Below are 21,261 nucleotides of genomic sequence, written 5' to 3'. Positions count from 1 at the left end.
AATGAGACAAAGTTTCTCTGGACCAGGGTGTAAAGCACAGTCATACACATAACAAACGCACATCACGCAAAAACTTGGGAAAGTAAGAATTAAATCTAGAAAAGGCTTGAGATACGAGGAGTGTTGGATGGCTCTAGGCCTGTACTCACTGGAATTCAGAAGAATGAGGGGACATTGAAACATTGAAACCTCTCAAATATTGAAAGGCCTCGATGGAGTAGATGTGCAGAAGATGTTTCCTGTGGTTGGGGTCCAAGACCAGAGCCTCAGAATAGAGGGCATCCTTTTAGGATGGAGATGAGGAGGAATTTCTTTAACCAGAGAGTGGTGAATCTGTGGAATTCGTTGCCATGGGTGGCTGTGGAGGCCAAGTCAATTGGGTATATTTAAGGCAGAGGTTGATAGGTCTTGATTGGTCAGGGCATGAAGGAATACATGGAGAAGGCAGGAGATTGGGGTTGAGAGGGAAATTGGATCAGCCATGATGAAATGGCAGAGCAGACTCAATGGGCCAAATGGCCTAATTCTGCTCCTGTATCTTATGGTTGAAATGAATTATGCATTGATAAACAAAGTAAAGTGCATAAATTAAATATTGTAAGGTATGGAACAGATTGACTGATGACACTTTGAATGTGATGCGGTAGGGAGTTCAGAATCCTAATGGCCTGAGGGAAGAAACTGATTTCCCATCCTGACCATTCTTGTTTTTATGCATCGGAGTCTCATGCCTGATGGTAGAAAATCAAAGAGGATGCTGGATGGATGGGTGGGATACTTGATCATACTAAGGGCCCTGGGTATGCAGCGCTCCTGATAAATGTCCCCGATGGATGGAAAAGCTTGCCCTGCTCTTCATCCAGATGAATTCATTATGTTGGTGCATTGAAAAGAACTAAATATTAGGATAGAAGTCATGAATAAATCTACAGGGTGAAACTTGCAATGAGTTGCCACACTCTAGTGCCTTTTTGCATCTATCTATCAATCCGTCTGCCCGTCTAACTATCCATCCATCTGTCTGTCTATCTGCCCATCTGTCTGTCCGTCTATCCATCTGTCTGTGTGTCCACCTGTCTGTCTGTCCGTCCGTCCATCCATCTATCCATCTATCTATCTATCTCTATCCATCTGTTATCTATCTGTCTATCAGTCTATCTATCTGTCTATCAGTCTATCTGTCTGTCTATCTACCTATCTATCTGTCTATCTCTATCCATCTATTTATCTATGTATCTATATCAATGTCTGTCCATCTATCGCTATATCTATCTGTCTGTCCATCCATCTATCTATCTAATCTATCTATCTATCTATCTACCTACCTGTCTGTCTGTCTATCTATCTACCTCTATCCATCTGTTATCTATCTATCTATCTGTCCATCTATCAGTCTATCTGTTTGTCTATCTCTATCCATCTATTTATCTATGTATCTATATAAATGTCTGTCCATCTATCGCTATATCTATCTGCCTCTCTGTCCATTTTCTGTCTATCTATTTATACCCATTTGTCTGTCTGTCTCTGTCTACCTATCTTATCCCTTTTATCTCTTACCTCACCTGTCTCATCGGTCTTATGAGAGCTGCTGTATCACAGGTCCAGAGACCCTGGTTCAGTCCTGGGCCCAGGTGCTCTCTGCACAGTCCCCCTGCGGCCGCTTGGCCTGGCCCTGTTCCCTCCCCCGTCTGATTTGGTAGTTTAATTAGCCACTGTGAATGGGCCCTGGTATGTGGGACCTGGAGGAGTTGATTGGAATGTGGGGAGAATAGCGTTCATTGTTGTCACATGCACCAAGGCGCAGTGAAAAGCTTTTGCTCTGCACGCCATCATTCTGTGCATCAGTACATTGAGGTAGACCCAAAGGAGAATGGAGTGAAGAATATTAGTGTTAGGGTTATTGAGAAAGTGTCCTGCTGGTAGACAAATACCACCATCACATAAATTGGAAGATCAAGTTCATCTTTGTTACACAAGACACAGAGGCAGTATTAGGCCATCATTCCATCATGGCTGATTTATTATCCCTCTCAACCCCATTCTCCTGCCTGATCCTCAAAACCCTTGACTCCCTTACTAATTAAGAACCTATCAACCTCTGCTTTAAGTATACCCAACAACCACTGCCACGGCTGTCTGTGGCAACAATTTAACAGATTCGCCATGCTCTGGCTGAACTGTTCTAAAGGGACATCTCTCTCATCTGAGGCCGTGTCCTCTGGTCCTGGACTCCCCCACTACAGGAAACACCCGCTCTATCTTGGCCTAAATATTTGATACGTTTCAATGAGATCCCTCGCCCAATCTTCTAAACACCAGCGACTTGAGGCCCACAGCCATCAAAGCCTTTCATTCACAGGATCATTCTTCTGAACCCCTTTCCACGGCCAGCACATTCTTTCTTAGGAGAGGGGCCCAAATCTGATGTCAATACTCGGTCTGGCCAATGCTTCATAAAGCTTCAGCTTTACATCCTGGCTTTTATATTCTAATCCTCTCAAATGATACTAAACCGTACATTTTCCCTTTATGGACCATTGCATATTTTCATTGAAACAGATGTGGTCACATATGGTAATTCTGATTTCTCCGAGTGAAAATAATATTTCCCTCTCTCTCCTCTCTTCTGTCCCTACACTGGCCTCTGACCTCTTCTCACCAGCCTATTGCCTCCCCCCCCGGGTCCCCCTTCCCTTTCTCCTCTCAAATCAGATTCCTTCCTCTCCAGCTCTTGACCTTTCCCACCCACCCAGCTTCATCTATCACCTTCCAGCTATCCTCCTTCCCCACCACCCCCATCTTTTTATTCTGGCATCTCCCCCTCTCCTTCTCAGTCCCAGTGACGGGTCTCGGCCTGAAATGTTGACTGTTTATTCTTCTCCATAAAGGCTGCTTGACCTGCTGAGTTCCTCCAGCACGTCGTGTGTGTTGTTTTTGATGCTACAGTGCCTGAGTGCGTACGTTTTTGTTTGCAGGTCCTTACTGTGGAAAAATGAACAGAGATCTGCCGGGAATACAACTACCATCCAGCTCAGTAATTGTGCAGTTCCAAAGCACCACTCATCGAACTGGAAGAGGATTTCTGCTCTCATACGCTACAACCGACCACTCAGGTGAGGGCCAGGGCATTTCTTTACCCCTTGGAGGTGAGATGTGAGAGGAAGGTATGCAATAACCTGTATGATCCTTAGACAATTGACATTCCGAGGTCTTGGGGTGGACGTCCGTAGATACCTGAAGGTGGAAACATTTCTGGACCGGTGATTCCGGTTAATTTATGTGTCACAATGTACACGTTAAAAAATCGATATAACCCTCCACCCACCTTTGTATTCAGGCATCTTCCCCCTTCCTGCTCAGTCCTAAAGAAGGGTTTCGACTCGAAATCTCGACTATATTTTCGCCTCTATCGATACTGCGTTCCTCTGGCATTCCGCGTGCTTTGGATGCTGCTTTGGATTTCCAGCAGCTGCAGATCTTCTCAGCAAAATGTGTCATTTGCGGTAAAAAACCAACTCAATCTGAGGATGCTCAGGGGGCAGCCCACAAGTTTTGCCACACATTCCAGCGCCAACATAGCATGCCCGCCACGTTCAGCAGAAGCCAACACCCTGATGCACAGTGGTGTATTCAGACTGAGGAGAAGGAGTTTGCTCACCAAGGTCGGTTGGGCAATAATGTTAGATGCCAAACTGAAATCCAGAAACAGCATTCAGACATAAGTCTCTTTGTTTTCTAGGTGTGTCAGGGTCAGGTGAAGACAGATGCTATGGCATCTGTCTTAGAGCGGTTCTGTCAGTAAGCATATTGTCTAGTGTGGCAGGAATGGAGTTTTGATATGTGTTCAAAACACTTCTTGATGATTAGTGTCAGAGCCACCCAGAAGTAGTTATTTAGTTCTTAAGGTGTAGAGTTCTTTGGCAATGGGATAGTTTTGAAGCACAAATATTAACACAGGAAATGCAAGCAATACACCTGCAGAAACAAATAACAGACCAAAAAGGATCATTAAACCTCCTCCAAGACTGATTGAAAGTTGTGAAGTGGATAAGGGATTGTACTTGTTCATTAAAATTGAAGTTGAAGATCAAAAAAAAAGGAAAAGAGACAGGCTACAGAATGTTGATCTCTTTGTTGGAAAAGATTATTGTTCCTTGCAGGTTTATGAGGACGTAGTGTCGTGTTAGTTTTTCTTAAAAGGGGAAAGGTGTGTTATGATTTATGCATAATAAAGTACTTCATTTCCCGGTAGGTAATGCGTGCGGTTCACCTGGAACCAAGAGCTACAATGGTGAGCAGGTCACACGCACTCTGTGTTGAGCAGGAGTTCAGGAATAAAATGTTCTAACATAAACCCACACCCAAGTTTGTCTGGACGAGTGAAGTGTTCAAGTTGTCCATGAAGACGTCAGTGAGCTGGTGTGCACACTCCTTGAGTACTTGGTCTGGGATGTTGTCTGGGGGTTGAACCTATGCAGAGTCCTTCTCACACCTGCTGCTGTTATAGAACGTCGCTGTTCACTTGGGAGGGGAATAGCTTTTGTGGTCAGCGTTGTGTTTCATGCCTCAAAGAATGCATAAAATTTGTTGAGGGCACCAGAGAGGGAGGCGTCTCTGGTTTGGTGGATGCTGCTTTTTCTTGCGTAGTCAGTAGTATACTTGATGCCCTGCCACATACACCGGAGGTCACTTTCGGGGAGGTGTTCCTGAATTTTTTGTGCATGGGCAGACTTTGCTCTCTTGATGCCTAAGACGAGATCCTGAGAGCTGTTCCCTCTCCAGATGAAGGCAGCATCATGGGATTTTTGTAGGGAGTGCCTCTGCGTTTAGCCAGGGCTTCTGGTTGGCCTGCAAGATGACCATTTTTGAGGTACTCCACACTTACTGGTATAGCCTGTGACAGGTGAGGCATATTCCTCAAGATTTGTGGTAGCCTCCTTGAACGTCTGCCAGCTGGTTTGTTCAAGCAGTCCTGAAGCACAGTGATTGTCTCGTTAGGCCATCCAGTGATGGTCCTCTTGGCTGGTTTCTCCATTTTCAGCAGCAGTCGGTGTGCTGGGATTAACGTTGTAGTGAAGTGGTCAGAGAGGCCAAGATGAGTGCATGGGATAGGCCGTGTCTGTCTGTAGAAACCTAGTCCTCTGTTTGTTCCTCTAGTAGCTATGAGATGTCTTGATAGAATTTGGGTAAAATGTCCTGCAGTTTACCATTATTGAAGTCTCCTGCAATTATGAAGAGACCATCCAGATGCTTGTTTTGTCGAGAGCTGCTTGTAATATAAAGCTCTCCCAGTGCGTCCTTGGTGTTCGTACTTGGGGGATGTGGACAGCAGTGATGAACACAACAGCTGAACACAACTCCCTGAGCGGGTAACGTGGCCGCGATTTAAATTTAAGATGTTCAGTTGCCCCAGGACAGTGACTGCTATAAGAGAGATGAGTTTGTGCAGCAAGATTTGTTCATGTACGCACAAACTCCACCTCCTTTGGATTTCCTCAACGGCAAGTTTCTGCCTGCACGGAGCAGAGTAGTCCCATTGAGCTGAGTCGCCAGGTCAGGCACGTGGCTGCTTAGCCATGTTTCAGTGAAAATCAGACTGCAGCAGTTTCTCATCTCTTTCTGTGTGCTCATCCTGAGTCTCAGTGAGTCCACGCTTTTGGACATGGAAGAGTGACGGTACCGTCAACCTGGTCGGGTTAGCCTTCAGCCTAACCTAGTGCTGCCCCACCTCTCTAGTTGTTATTCTTCCCAGTGTAGGGATGTCAATTGCAAGAGGACAAACATTTAAGCTGAGTGGGAGGGAATTTAAAGGAGGTGTGCAAGGCAAGTTTGTGTTACTGGGAGTTGTGGGTGCCTGGAATGTATTTCCAGGGGAGGGGGTAGAAGTAGAGTGAGCATGATGGGCCAAATGGCCTGTTCTTGTGCACTACTACTTTGTGTTCTGTATATTCTAGTACCAATCACAGAGCTAGTAGTAAGTCAGCTCTGTGATTGGTACCAGAATATAGAGGTTATGATGGGTAAGGTTGGGTGGAACTACAACTGGAGGTCATGAGTTAAGGGGGAAAGGTGAAAAATTTAGGGGGAGCATGAGGGGAAACTTCTTCACTCAGAAGTCATGAGAGTGCATGTGAGATTGATCTCAATGCTTAAGAGAAGTTTGGACAGGAACATGGATGGTAGGGGTATGGAGGACTATGGTCAGGGTGCAGGTCAATGGGAGTAGATGGTTTAAATGCTTTTGCATGGACTAGATGGGACAAAGGTCCTGTTTCTGTGCTGTACTTCTCTTTGACCCTGACTCCAAGTCTCATCATTGAGAAGAGGGCGTGTCCTGGGTGATGGGGATCCTTAAAGATGGACACAGCCTTTTTGAGGCATCGTTCCTTGAAGATGTCCTGGATACTATGGAGGCTAGTGCCCATGCTGGAGATGACAAAGCTTACAACTCTCTGCAGCTTACTTTAATCCTGTGCAGTCACTGCCTCCTCCCCACCACGCCCCTCCATACCAGATGGTGATGCAGCCAGTTAGAATGCTCGCCAGGGTGCATCTGTAGAAATTTAAGAATGTTTTAGGTGACAAACCGTTCACTGTAAATACAAAGAATCAATGAAAGACTGCGCCCAACAGGACGGATAGACAACCTTTGTGCAAAAGACAAACTGTGCAAATACTAAAAGGAAAAACTAGTACTAATAATAAATAAATAAGCAATAGATATCAAGAGCATGAAACAGAGTTCTTGAAAGTGAGTCTATAGGTTGTGGGAACAGTTCAGTGTTGGGGTGAGTGAATTTATCCCCTCTGGTTCAGGAGCCTGATGGGTGTGGGGTAGTTACTGTTCCCAAACCTGCTGGTGAGGCACCTGAAGTTCCTGTACCTTCTTCCTGATGGCAGCAGTGTCTAGTTAGGACAATCATTATCAATAAAAGTTGAAGGCCTAGCTGGAGACATTTGATGATCAATTTCTTAATTTTTTTTAAATATTCCTTGACAACAATGACAGAACTTCAAAGTTAAAATTGAATTGACTTTATTTCTTACATCCTTCACATATATGAGGAGTAGAAATCTTTATGTTGCATCTCCATCTAAATGAGCCATGTGCAATCATATTAATTCATAATAATTTATAATAAATAGAACAGTCAGTGTAATATAGAGTACACTCAAGTCAGCGTGAGTTCATCAGTCTGATGGCCTGGTGGAAGAAGCTGTCCCAGAGCCTGTTGGTCCTGGCTTTTATGCTGCGGTCCCGTTTCCCGGATGGTAGCAGCTGGAATAGATTGTGGTTGGGATGACTTGGGTCCCTAATGATCCTACGGGCCCTTTTTACACACCAGTCCTTGTAAACGTCCTGAATCATGGGAATTTCACAACTACAGATGCACCGGGCTGTCCACACCACTCTCTGCAGAGTGCAAAGGCAGCGTGGTCGCATAGTGGTTAGCACGACGGTTTACAGTATAGGTGATCTGAGTTCAATTCCTGCCACTGCCTGTAAGGATTCTCCCCGTGACCGCGTGGGTTTCCTCCAAGTGCTCTGGTTTCCTCCCACAGTCCAAAGACGTACCAGTAGCTAGGTTAATTGGTCATTGTAAATTGTCCTGTGATGAGGCTAGGATTGAATTGGGGAATTGCTGGTCGGTGGGGTTTGAAGGGCCAGAAGGGCCTATTCCCTGCTGTATCTCAAAAAATTAATTAATTAATGCACCCTAAATTAGATTTCATATCCAGGTTTCATATGATGCGGGAAACTGCTCGGGAAACAAAATGGCCGGTTTGAGGATTCAAGGCAGTTTGGATTGCTCTAGAAAAGATTGTGATTTGGAAACTAGTTTTCTCATCCCACACTGATCGCCCCTCTGAGGCGCTTTGCGGTGTCAGATTCTCAATTTATTGGAAACAGCATGGTTGAGAATGAAAGGACAGGGTTTTGCTCTCTGATTCATTCATTCGATGATGAATATAATGTGTGGGTTAGCCTGTCATAAGCTGCAGTGTTTTGGAATACTCGGCTATTTTACTCCTCAGGGAAATCTTTTCCACGGAGAAAAGAAATGGAAAATTCCTCTCAACCTTCCTGTCAGATTGATTACTTCTGTTGCACTCTTTCATAAACTGTACGGTGCTTTGCACTTACTGAGAATAATTTAACTGTTTAATTGAACAGTGTGTGTTTTACAAGCCTATTTCAGCATTCAAATAGATTTTATTTTCTTCTCTTGACAAGCAGTGCAGAATGGGCCTTTGAAGCCCTTCGAGCAAATTGACCTTGGTAACTATACAAATGCCACAGAATGTTATTGTTGTTCTCTCTCTGGAGTGTGGTGGTACAATCACAAGTGGAGGGGTGGCATGGTAGCGTAGTGGTTAGCACAACGCTTTACGGTGCCAGCGACCCAGGTTCAATTCCTGTCACTGGCTGTAAGGAGTGGCTACATTCTACCCCAAAGAGAGCATGGGTTTCAGATATCCCATTGAATATTCTTGGAATATTGATGTTAATGAACCAGATGTTCAATTCCCTGTAGACCCATGAGTCCTGGCAGCATCATTGTAAATCTCTCGCGCACGTTCCAGTTTAGTGATGTCTATTTAACAGGGCGACCAAAACTGCTCACCACACTCTGTGTGGTCTCACCAATGTCTGGCGCTACTGCCAGACTTGCCGGTGACTCACAGGTCCTGAAGGATAGGCAGGTTTTTAATTGCAACGGAGTGCAGAGCAAAATGAAATCTTAGTGCAGTCATACAGGACCTTGGGGAAATCAGTACCAGTTCAGTGGTTTCATTTATACAGTGTACAACCTGAAATTCTTACACTTCACAGACATCCATGGAACAAGAAACCCCAAAGAATGAATGATAGAAACATCAGGTCCCTGAAGACCCCTCCCCATCCCACGCACAAACAGCAGCAAACGCATCAACCCTCCCCCTTTACTGTATTTTAGCAAAAGCATCAGCCCCCCCACAATGCAAGCAACAGCAAAGCCCCCAAAGAGAGACCATGATATAGAGTCCATCAAAAACTACTGTCCATCCCGACACTTCAACATCTCAACTCTCTCTCTCCCTCTCTCTCTCTCTCTCTCTCTCTCCTCCTCCTCCTCCTCCTCCTCCTCCTCCTCCTCCTCCCCCCCCTCCCTCCCTCCCTCCCCTTCTACTTTACAAAAGACCACTCAACAATTTTATGGCCAAAAGAGCATCTTTATCTGGGACGGCAAATGATATTTACAATACAGAGGCTTCCCGGTACCTCGTGCGGCATGGGTGGAGGAACTATATACAATGCATACCGGGAGTCTCCCCGATTAGTATTAACTTACTTTTAATAATACTCACATTACAACACTCACTAACGAGGGAGAGAGAGGTATCGCTCCTGCCATACTGAGAGGGAGACCAACAGCTCGCTGTTTCGATGTTACAGTCTGCAGCGTCACTTTTATTCAAGTTCCCCTGACTTGAGATCAGCAACAAACTCTCTCTCGCCACCGAGAGAGCGAACGCTCAAACACAAAGGCTTTCGACAGCCGGACCCCCTGCCCTGATGTTCCAATCTCCTGCAGTACCTTGATTGCCAACACCGGAGAGGCATCGAGTCCACAGTTACTCGTGTACTGTATGTAACTCTTGTCTTGTGAAAGCATGTGTTTGGCATGGCGATACTGCTCAATAGTTCCATCAAATTATTCCTGAGATAAGAATGTATCCTTTGAGGAGGAACTGTCTGTGAATCTTTTGATGGCGAGTGATGGCGTGTCCGTCCTTGAGTTGGGGGGGGGGGTGTCTTGGAGAAGCAACACAGAAGATTGTAGCATTGGAACGGTGTGCTGCTAGTCTCCCACTCTCATTATAGGGGCAACTCCTCACCCTCACCATCACCATCCCCTCACCCTCAACCTCTCACCCCCTCTCCCTCTCCTTCTCCTCTCACTCCCTCACCCCCTCCCCTTACCCCTCCCCATACCCCCTCCCCATCCCTTCTCCCCTCCCCATCCCTTCTCCCCTCCTTCCCTCTCCCCCTCCTCCCCTCTCCCCCTCCTCCCCTCTACCCCTGCCCCCTCCCTATCCCACCTCCTCATTTCCTCCTTGCCCTCCCTCACAACTCTCGCCCTTCTGCCTTCCCCCTCTCTTCCCCTCTCCCTCCCTTGCCAGCAAGGGAGAGCCTGCCTGAGATATCAAGGTATTGGCTTATGGACTGTAGTTTTTGACGGATTCCAGATCAAGGTCCCTTTGGAGGTGGGGGGGGGGGGTGCGATGCTCTTGCTAGTGCAAGGAGGGAGAGGGGGGAAGGGAGGGTTGATGCTCATACTGCTGTTTGTGCGTGGGAGGGAGGAGGGGGCCTTCGGGGTCCTGATGTTCCTGTCATTCGTTCTTGGGGGTAATCTGATTTTGTGGATGTCCGTGAAGAGTAAGAATTTCAGGTTGTGTACTGATTACATTCTCTGATATTAAATGGAACCGTTTGAACATGTGCACTGGGAACCAACATTCTGGGGATGTCTGAGAATGTGAAAGTGAAGTCACAAGGCAACCATATTCCTAGAAAAACGGCCTAACAAGTTCAAGAAGCCAAACAGCTAATGTTTACGTCAATTTTCCACGATTCAGTGTTTATACTAGTCATAGAAAGCTAAGGCACAGAAATAGACCCTTCATCTCATCCAGTCCTTGCCAAACCATTTAAACTGCCTACTCCCATCTACCTGCACCTAGGCCAGAGCCCTCCATATCTCTCCCATCCATGTACTTATCCAAACTTCCCTTGAACCTTGAAATCGAGCTCGCACGCACCACTTGCGCTGGCAGCTCGTTCCACTCTCTCACACCCCTGAGTGAAGAAGTTTCACTTCGTGTTCCCCTTAAGCTTTTCACCTTTCACCCTTAACCCATGACCTCTAGCTGTAGTCCCACCCAACCTCTGTGGAAGAAGCCTGCTTGCATTTAGATAGATAGATAGATACTTTATTCATCCCCATGGGGAAATTCAACTTTTTTCCAATGTCCCATACACTTGTTGTAGCAAAACTAATTACATACAATACTTAACTCAGTAAAGAATATGATATGCATCTAAATCACTATCTCAAAAAGCATTAATAATAGCTTTTAAAAAAAGTTCTTAAGTCCTGGCGGTAGAATTGTAAAGCCTAATGGCATTGGGGAGTATTGACCTCTTCATCCTGTCTGAGGAGCATTGCATCGATAGTAACCTGTCGCTGAAACTGCTTCTCTGTCTCTGGATGGTGCTGTGTAGAGGATGTTCAGAGTTATCCATAATTGACCGTAGCCTACTCAGCGCCCTTCGCTCAGCTACCGATGTTAAACTCTCCAGTACTTTGCCCACGACAGAGCCCGCCTTCCTTACCAGCTTATTAAGACGTGAGGCGTCCCTCTTCTTAATGCTTCCTCCCCAACACGCCACCACAAAGAAGAGGGCGCTCTCCACAACTTTACCCTATCTATACACCTCATAATTTTGTATACCTCATGAAATCTCCTGTCAATAGTCAAGTCAAGTCACTTTTATTGTCATTTCAACCATAACTGCTGGTACAGTACATAGTAAAAGTGAGACAATGTTTTTTTAGGACCATGGTGCTACATGACACAGTACAAAAACTATTCCAGGTTCTTAAGAATTTAATAGTTCTTAAGAACTATTCAATCTTTCCTTGTAACTCAGGTCCTCCAGATCCAGCAACATTCTTGTAAATTTTCTATGTACTCTTTCAACCTTATTTACATCTTTCCTTTAGGTAGGTGACCAGAACTGCACACGATACTCCAAATTAGGCCTCACCAATATCTCATACAAATTCGACATAACATCCCATCTCCTGTACTCAACACTTAAATCTATGAAGGCCAATATGCCAAAAGCTTTCTTTATGACCCTATCTACCTGTTATGCCACTTTCAATGAATTATGGACCTGTATTCCCAGATCCCTTTGCTCTACCGCGCTCCTCAGTGCCCTAGCGTTCATGTGTAAGACCTACCCTGGTGGGTCCTCCCAAAGCTCAACACCTCACACTTGTCTGCATTAAATTCCATCTACCATTTTTGAGCCCATTTTTCCAGCTGGTCCAGATCCCACAGCAAGCACCAATAGTCTTCTTCGGTGTCCACTACCCTAATCTCAGTGTCATCCACAAATTTGCTGATCCAGATAACCACATTATCAAACAAATCGTTGGTTTAGATGACAGACATCAATGGGCCCAGTGCCAGACTCTGAAGCACACCATTAGTCACAGGTCTCCGGTCAGAGAGGCAACCATCCACTGCCACTCTCTGGCTTCCCCTGCAAAGCCAATGTCTAATCCAATCCAAAAGCAAGAGAAAATCTGCAGATGCTGGAAATCCGAGCAACACACACAAAATGCTGGAGGAACTCAACAGGCCAGGCATCATCTATGGAAAAAGTACAGTCGATGTTTTGGGCCAAGACCCCTTCAGCAGGACTGGAGAAAAAAACTACTTTTTTGTCTTTTCTTCTTTTTTTTCTGCTGTCCTGCCAAAGGGTCTTGGACCAAAACGTCAACTGGACTTTTTTCCATAGATGCTGCCTGGCCTGCTGAGTTCCTCCGGCATTTTGTGCGTGTTGCCTAATCCAATTATTGGGGTTTGTTGGTAAATTAGAGAAGATAAGTTGGTTTATTATCATTACATTAGAATACCAAGATACAATGAAGAATTTGTGTTGCAGTTAAATTCATTACAGGTAGCACAAGGGAAAACAATAACAGAATGCAGAATGAAGTGTTATCATCAGAGAAAGTGCAAACAGACAATAACATACAAGGTTAAAACAAGGTAGATTGTGAGCTCAAGAGTCCATCTTATCATATGATATTCTTGGAAAGGGTAGAAGCTGTCTTAAAGCTTGTTTCTATGTGTTTTCAGGCTTTTGCATCTTCTGCCCAATGGGTGAGAGGAAAAAAGAGAATGTCCAGGGTGGTTTGGAGGGCACACAAATATCAAGAAGTTTCAAAATGTATCAGAACATTTTGAATAACTTGATTATTATAACTGTGAGTGTTTTGGAGATTTATGGTGAGTGCACTGCTTGGGGACTGTTAAGCCCCAGAGAAATGTTGAGATGGGGCCACATCAGTACCCCAGGAGAAATGTCAATAGTGGGTCCTCCATGGTATCCCAGGAGAAATATTGATAGAAAGATCATTCATGGTATCCCAGGACAAATGTCAGTAGAAGGTCCCTCCATGGTATCTCAGGACACATATCGATAGAAGGTCCTTCCATGGTATCTCAGGACAAATATCGATAGAAGGTCCCTCCATGGTATCCCAGGACAAATGAACAGAATTCCTTTCACTTTGCCTTATTAATTGCAGTCTTTTATTCCGTCTCAGGCTGTGGACCTCCCAGGAAAAGTGAGCAATTCACACCCATCCATAATTTTACTTCCTTTCAAGCTCCTGGCACATCATTGCTTTGCTGGGGGGGTGGGGGGGGGGGGGTCAGGATGTGTGCCCCTGAGGTGCAGGAAGTGACCGGCCTAATTCCCATCGAGTCACTTTACCTGACCCCGTTCCAACGCGGACGTGTCTGATAGAGTGAAAGTGTGTGTGCCTGTGGGGGTACAATTGCTGGGCACATCATGCCTGTTGGATCCTGTTGTTTCTGTGATCCAAGTGTTCCTCAGAAGTCAAGAATGAGGCATGAAACTTGCTGCTTATGATCATTTTAATGCGCGTTCCAAAGGCAATGAAGGAGCGGAAGAAAAAGAACAGAGAGAGACAGAAGAAAGAAAAATCTAAAATTAGTTGTTGTCTTTTCATACCAGACTTCTGGCAGCAGAAATTTCCATTGGTAACAGTTAACCAATGAGGTAGCCAGCTTCAAATAATAGGATACCCAACACAGAATGGAAGAGGTTTCCAGAAAAATACAGAGGCAAGTGCAACATAGTTACTGGAAAATTTACTCAGCAGTCACTTGTACATGCACTCAGTGACCACTTTATTAAGTACCTCCTGTGCCTAACAAAGTGGCTACCAAGTTTACGTTCGTGGCCACCGAGTTTACGTTTGTGGCCTCTGCTGCTACAGCCCATCCACTTCAAGATTTGGCGTGTTGTGCATTCAGAGGTGCTCTTCTGCACACCACTGTTGTAACCCGTGGTTATTTGGGTTACCATCAGCTTGAACCAGTCTGGCCATTCTCCTCTGACCTCTCTCTTCAACAAGGTGTTTTTGCCCACAGAACAACCACTCACTGGATGCTCTTTTGTTGTTGTTTTTGGCACCACTCTCTGTAAACTCTAGAGACTGTAGTGATCAGCAGTTTCAGAGATACTCAAGCCACCCCATCTGGCACCAACAATCATTCCACGTGTGTCAAAGTCGCATTCTTTCCCCATTCTGATGTTTGATCTGAACAGCAGCTTGAACCTCTTGACCATGTCTGCGTGCTTTTATACATGATTGGTTGATTAGGTATCACATTAACAAGCGTGCACCTAACAGAGTGGCCACGGAGTATATATAGGTGATTATATAAAACTGAGAAACAAACATAAGAAAGTTAAACTGCAAAAAAAAAAAAAATTCTACACCCCCAATCCAACAAGCCCTAACCTCCAGAGTGGGGATTCCCAACCTGGGGCTGTGAACCTCTCAGTTCATGGTCTGAATCCATGGCATTAAAGATCTGGGAACTCGTGCTCTAGTGGATATCCTAATGAATTTAAATGCTTCAGCAATATCAGTCCGCTTCACCACTGCATTGCCAGCTCTTCCTGCGGGGACCCCGGCTGGTGACGCTGGCCATGACTAAGGTGCTCCCTGATCTTCGAGCAGCTGGGCATTTGACCCTGGCTCTGCTTCAGGTTAAATCCGAGAGCCCCCTGTGCAAAACCCGCTGCCTCCCAGAACAAAAATATTTAAACTGAATTTTCACCCTTCGGAAGTTTTTATTTTAAGAACTAGTCCCAAATAGAACAGTACAGCCGCTTTGCCCGTGACGTTTATTATTCACAGATTAGTTGTCTTTCGTGCGTTGGTTGTCAGTCGCTATGTGTTGCTTTTCATTAATTCTATGGTATTTCTGTGTTGTACTGTGAATGCCTGCAAGAAAATAAATCTCAGGGTAGTATATGGCGACATATTCGTATTTTAATAATAAATTTGCTTTGAACTTTGACCTTTTAACCTACTCCAAGATTAATCGAACCCTTCCCTTCATCATAACTTCCAGTTTAAGATGGCGCTGCTGAAGATGGGCAACAGCTTACTGGCAGTTCAGAAGGCAACAAATATGACTAAAAGCATTATTAACAACATTTTTTATGAGGTAAATGTGGTAAACTGTCACCGCAAACAATGAAGAGGCGAGCAGAGGCGAAGGTGACTCGAAGAATGAGCCATCTGCGTGCGTTGCAGAGTCGGCGCAATGCGTTTGAGGTGGTTTCAGAGACGGAGATGGAGTTGGAGTGAGCGATTCAAAGAGGAGTTGAAGTGGAGAAGTGTTGGTGCCCGTCCACCTAAACCAGGTGCGGGGTTGCATCGCGCTAAGCACCGAGCTGATTTTGGGCTGGGCGGCGAGGTCTAGGCCCCGTGCCAGGGCCCAACAGGACACGACCCAGTGTTTGGATGATTGAGACGCCGGCCCAGATAGACTAGAAAGACGGGGTACCGGGGCCAGAGGCGAGGGTCGGGCCAATTCCGTTCACTCTCCCGCGATGTTCACTCCTTACTCCACAGTGCTGAGGCTGTGAGTCTGCTCCCACTGCTGCACACTTAGTCTCTGTGAGCTTCGCGGCAGCTTGCCCTGCTATCTGATGAGCCCGAGACCCAGGCTTTGGGCCTACTCCGACTGCTCCAGTGATTCAGGTCTGTGGACTCAGTTTGGTTTGGAATGCTGTTTCTCGGTTGTGTTGTTTACATGTTTTGTGTTTTTTTTTCCTCTCTTCCACTGCGCACTGGGTGTTGGTCTTTTTTTCCCAATTAGATTCTTTCAGGTTTCTTGCTTTGTGGCTCCCTGTGAGCAGACAGATCTCAAGGTTGTTTAATTTATACATTCTTTGTTAGTAAATGTACTTTTACTTTGAATCCTTATTTTTATTTCATCCCTGTACTTAACCTAAAAGCTTCTAAAATGTCCCTAATATATCTGCTTCAAGCGCCTCCGATCTGATTTTATTGTTCTGTGTTGTTGTTCGTGTTGTTCCGCTGTGATAGCACTGAAAACGAGTGCTTTCTCTGGGGCCAACAGGGACACTCTGAATTCCTTTGCCGTCCTGAGGTATTAGCGGCGTTTGCTGTGCTTTCTTGACCGTGATGTCAATCTGGTTGGATCAGGAGCAGGCCAAGGGTGAGATCAGGCTTGGGCGAGGTTGTGTATTTACTCGGTTTCTCTCTCTCTCTCTCTGTTCTCGTTTGTTCATTCCTCGTCTGTTAGGGCATGGTAGTTTAGTGAGAATGGCTCCAGGGGCCTGTGTTTGGGATGTGGGAAGTCTGGGAGACCTCCAGTCCCCTGGATAAACACATCTGCACCAGTTGCACCAAGCTGTAGCTACTCAGAGAATGGATTTTTTTTTTCTTGATTTTTTTTAATGCATTTTCTACAACACTACAAATAAAAAACAACCCCAAAACAAAGTAGAAAATTAGTACAGTGCAAGATAAACATACAATAGTAATATAATACAAAATAAGATAATTGAGAAAGCACCCAAATTGAAGTCATGTAAAGTTAGTATCCTCCCCCAAGCCCCACAACAAAAAAACTCCAGACCAACCAAGACAAAATGTAGAAAATATAAATCAGAACATTCAAACCCCCAAAACTGTAAATACACTTGAAAACAGAAGATAATAATGCCTGCTACCAAAAAAAAAGAGCTGAAAGCAAGGGACTGAAAAAAAAACTTAATTAAGAGGAAAATTATGAAAATACTCAATAAAAGGACCCCAGACCTTATGAAACTTTATATCCGAATTAAGAATTGAATAATGGATTTTTTCAAGGTCTAAACAGGACATGATATCATTAAGCCATTGAGCATGCGTGGGTGGGGCAACATCTCTCCATGTTGGATTAAGAGAATGGATTAAGGAACTGGAACTGCAGCTTGATGACCCTCGACTCGTACAGGAGAGTGAGGAGGTGATAGACAGCAGCTACCAGGTGGTAGTTACCCCTAGGTTGCAGGAGACAGGTAACAGGGTGACTGTCAGGAGAAGGAAGGGAAATGCACAGTCACTGCAGAGTGCCCCTGTGGCTGTTCCCCTCAATATAACTTTAGGTACTATTGAGGGGAATGACCTACTGGGGGAAGCCACAGTGACCGGATCTCCGGCACTGAGTCTGGTGCTGTGGCTCAGAAGAGCAGAGAGGTGAAGAGGACTACAAAGTTGATAGGAGATCCCTTAGTCAGAGGAACAGAAATGAGGTTCTATGTGTGCGATAGACACACACACACACAGATGGTATATTGCCTCCCTGGTGCCAGGATCCGGGATGTCTCCGATTGGGTCCATGGCATTCTCAAGGGTGAGGGTGAGCAGCCAGAAGTAAATTGACACCAGTGACACAGGTAGACAAGGTGAGGAGACCCTGAAGAAAGATTTTAGGGAGCTAGGTAGAACGCAGAGAAACAGGACGTCCAGGGTAGTAATGTCTGGATTGCTGCCTGTGCCACATGCCGGTGAGGATAGAAACAGGATGATTTGGCAGGTAAATGAGTGGCTGAGGAACTGGTGCAGGGGTCAGGTGTTCAGATTTATGGACCATTGGGATCTCTTCTGGGGAAGGTACGACCCTGTACTTAAGAGATGGGTTATACCCGAACCCGAGGGGGTCCAATATCCTTGCGGGCAGGTTGGCTAAAGTTGTTTGGGAGGGTTTAAACTAATTTGGCAGAGAGATGGGAAGCAGAGTGATAGAGCTGAAGATGACCTAGGTGGTTTACACACAGAGACAATGTGTGGTGAGGGGAGGCTGCTGATGGGGCAAAATTGCAGTCAGCAGGGTGAACTTCAACATAAAAGGCGGACAAGATCGATAAGCGTGAATACAGCACTGAAGGTGTTATAGTTGAATGAGCACGGTATACAGAATAAGGTGAATGAACTTGCAGTACAGTTACAGATTGGCAAGTATGATGTTGTAGGCATCACTGAATCATGGCTGAGAGAAGATTATAGCTGGGAGCTTAATGTCCAAGAACACACATTGTATCGAAAGGACAGGCAAAAAGGCTGTTAGGGGGGCTCTGTTGGTGAAAATGAAGTCAAATCATTTAGAAAGAGGTGACATAGGGTTGGGAGGTGTTGGATTACTGCAGATAGAGCTGAGGAACTGCAAGGGTGAAACTTCCCTATTGGGAGTTGTATACAGATACCCAAACAGTAGTAAGGATGTGGTCTACAACGGGAGACAGAAAATGCATGTCAAAAGGGCAATGTTACAATAGTCATGGGGGTTTCAATATGCAAGTAGATTGGGAAAATGGGTTATAGGAGGGGGATTTCCAGAGTGCCTACGAGATGGCTTTTTAGAGCAGCTCATGTTTGAGCCCACTTAGAGGATCAGTTATTCTGAATTGGATGATGTGCAATGAATGGAATTGATTAGAGAGCTTAAGGTACAAGAACCCTTCCGGGAAAGTGATCATAATATGATTGAATTCACCCTGGAATTTGAGAAGAAGCTAAAGTCAGATGTATCAGTATTAAAGGGAATTACAGAGGCATGAGAGAGGAATTGGCCAAAATTGATTGGGAAAAAATCTCTGGGAGGAACGATGGCAGAACACCAATGGCTAGAATTTCTAGAAGCGATTTGGAAGGCACAAGATATATACATCCCAAAGAGGAAGAAGTATTCTAAAGGCAAGATGACACCACCGTGGCTAACAAGAGAAGTCAAAGCCAGCATAAAAGCCAAAGTGATGGCATATAATAGAGCAAGAAACTAATGGGAAGTTATTGGGAGGCTTTTAAAAACCAACCGAAGGCATCTATAAAATGTTGTTAAGAAGGTAAAGTTGGAATATTGAATTGAATTCCAGTTTATTGTCATTTAGAAACCACAACTGTAATGCAGTTAAAAAATGAGACAACATTCCTCCAGAATGATATCACAAAAGCACAGGACAAAACAGACTACACCAGAAAATCCACATAACGTTTGGCAATCCCCAAATCCAGAGTCCGGAGAGGCTGCTACGTATTAATATCGCGCTACCGTCTTAGCGCGTTCCCCGGAAAGGAGCTCCAAACCCACCAGACAAAACAAGTATATGAAATAAGAAGAAGAAAGTAAGCTAGCCAATAATATTAAAGTGGATACCAAAAGTTTCCTCAGGTACATGAAGTGTAAAGGAGAGGTGAGAGTGGATATCGGGCCGCTGGAAAGCAATGCTGGAGAGGTAGTAATGGGGGACAACGAAATAGTGGGCAAACTGAATAAGTATTTTTCACTGTGGGAGACATTATCAGTACGGTAGAAGTTACAGGATGATGAAGTGTGTGAAGTTACCAATACTCAGGAGAAGGTTCTTGGGAAACTGAAAGGTCTGAAGGTAGATAAATCACTTGGACCAGATGGTTTGCCCCCAGGCTTCTGAAAGTGATGGCTGAAGAGATTGTGGAGGCACTAGTAATGATCTTTCAATAATCACTAGATTCTGGTATGGTTCCAAAAGTCTGGAAAATTGCAAATATCATTCCACTCTTGAAGAAGGGAGGGGGCAGAAGAAAGGAAACTATAGGCCAATTAGTCTGACCTCAGTGACTGGGAAGATGTTGGAGTCAATTATTAAGGATGGGGTCTCAGGAAACACGTAATAAAATAGTTTCCTCAAGGGAAAATCTTGCCTGACAGATCTGTTGAAAATCTTTGAAAAATAACAAGGTAGACAAAGGAGAATCGGTTGATGTGTAAACTTGGATTTTCGGAAGGCCTTTCACAAGGTTCCACACATGAGGCTGCTTAACAGGCGATAAGCCCATGGTACTGTATTACAGTAAAGATTCTAGCATGGATAAAGCAGTGGCTGATTGGCAGGAGGCAATAAGTGGGAGTAAAGGGAGCCTTTTCCGGTTGGCTGCTGGTGACTAGTGGTGTTCCACAGGGGTCTATTTTGGGACCGATTCTTTTTACGTTAAATGTCAGTGATTTGAATGATGGAACCGATGGCTTTGTTATGAAGTTTGCAGACAATTTAAACATAGGTGGAGGGGTAGGTAGTTTTGATGAAGTAGAGAGGCTACAGAGGGATTTAGACAGATTAGAAGAATGGGCAAAGAAATGGCAGATGAAATATAGTGTCGGGAATTGTGTGGTCATGCACTTTGGTAGAAGAAATGAAAGGGTTCATTATTTTCTAAATGGAGAGAAAATACAAAAAAAAATACTGAGGTGCAAAGGGTCTTGGGAGTCCTTGTGCAGGATTCCCTAAAGGTTAATTTGCAGGTTGAGTTGGTAGTGAGGAAGGCAAATGTGATGTTGGCATTCATTTCAAGAGGACTAAAATATAAAAGCAAGGATATAATATTGAGGCTTTATAAAACACTGGTGAGGCCTCACTAAGAGTATTGTGTGCAGTTTTTTTGGGGGGGGCACTTATCCCAGAAAGGATGTGCTGAAACTGAAGAGGGTTCAAAGGAGGTTCACGAAAATAATTCCAAGAAATAACCACGGAGATAGTGGGCCGATAATTAGACAATGATTCTTAGTCTATAATTTTGTGATTTGGCCTGGGCTGCGTTTTTCGTGAGTCACCGAATCAGTATCATCGCTGCCTGCTGACCTGACCACACGAACGGACTGATTGGCTCATCAGCCGTCGTTAAGTAAATTACAGATACTGTAAAAGTTTTTCCTCTGTGTGACTCATTCAAGTCAGACAGCTTAATGTAGCATCCACGTCGTACTAAATCATACGTCGTTAGTATTTGAGAATTAAGGGTCAAGTGGAAATCCTCTGGGGTAGAACAAGTTTATGTCGTAGTTAAAACAACCCTCTTCCTTTTCTAAAAAAAACGTTAGAGCCTTGGTCCAGTGATAAGCTGTTGGCATCGCTCCATGTGGCCAAAGGCGAAGAGACTTTTAGCAATGGACGTTTTCCCTGAATTCAAGTGAAACAGCTGCAGTTTACTTTGGACTCTTAAGAAAGTAATTAGATGTGAAGCACAGTCACGCTGAGACCTTTCATGCTGGCCCATGTCAGTGGAACTTCCTTTTCTTTTAAGCTGCTCAATTACAAAGAGG

At 44.8% G+C, this 21,261-nt stretch overlaps 1 protein-coding gene across 2 annotated transcripts in view; it reads left to right on the top strand.

Annotated features, from left to right (window-relative positions):
• LOC140715876 (discoidin, CUB and LCCL domain-containing protein 1) overlaps positions 1-21,261 on the top strand; it is a 167,814-nt gene that overhangs the window by 76,194 nt on the left and 70,359 nt on the right. For both annotated transcript variants that reach the window (XM_073028362.1, XM_073028361.1), the window contains exon 3: positions 2,979-3,116. In XM_073028362.1, coding sequence (XP_072884463.1) covers positions 2,979-3,116 — 138 coding nt within the window. The remainder of the gene's footprint in view (positions 1-2,978; positions 3,117-21,261) is intronic.

This window comes from Hemitrygon akajei, chromosome 24 (assembly GCF_048418815.1).
Source record: "Hemitrygon akajei chromosome 24, sHemAka1.3, whole genome shotgun sequence".
NCBI classification, from domain to species: domain Eukaryota; kingdom Metazoa; phylum Chordata; class Chondrichthyes; order Myliobatiformes; family Dasyatidae; genus Hemitrygon; species Hemitrygon akajei.
This window is presented reverse-complemented; position numbering and strand designations above follow the sequence as displayed.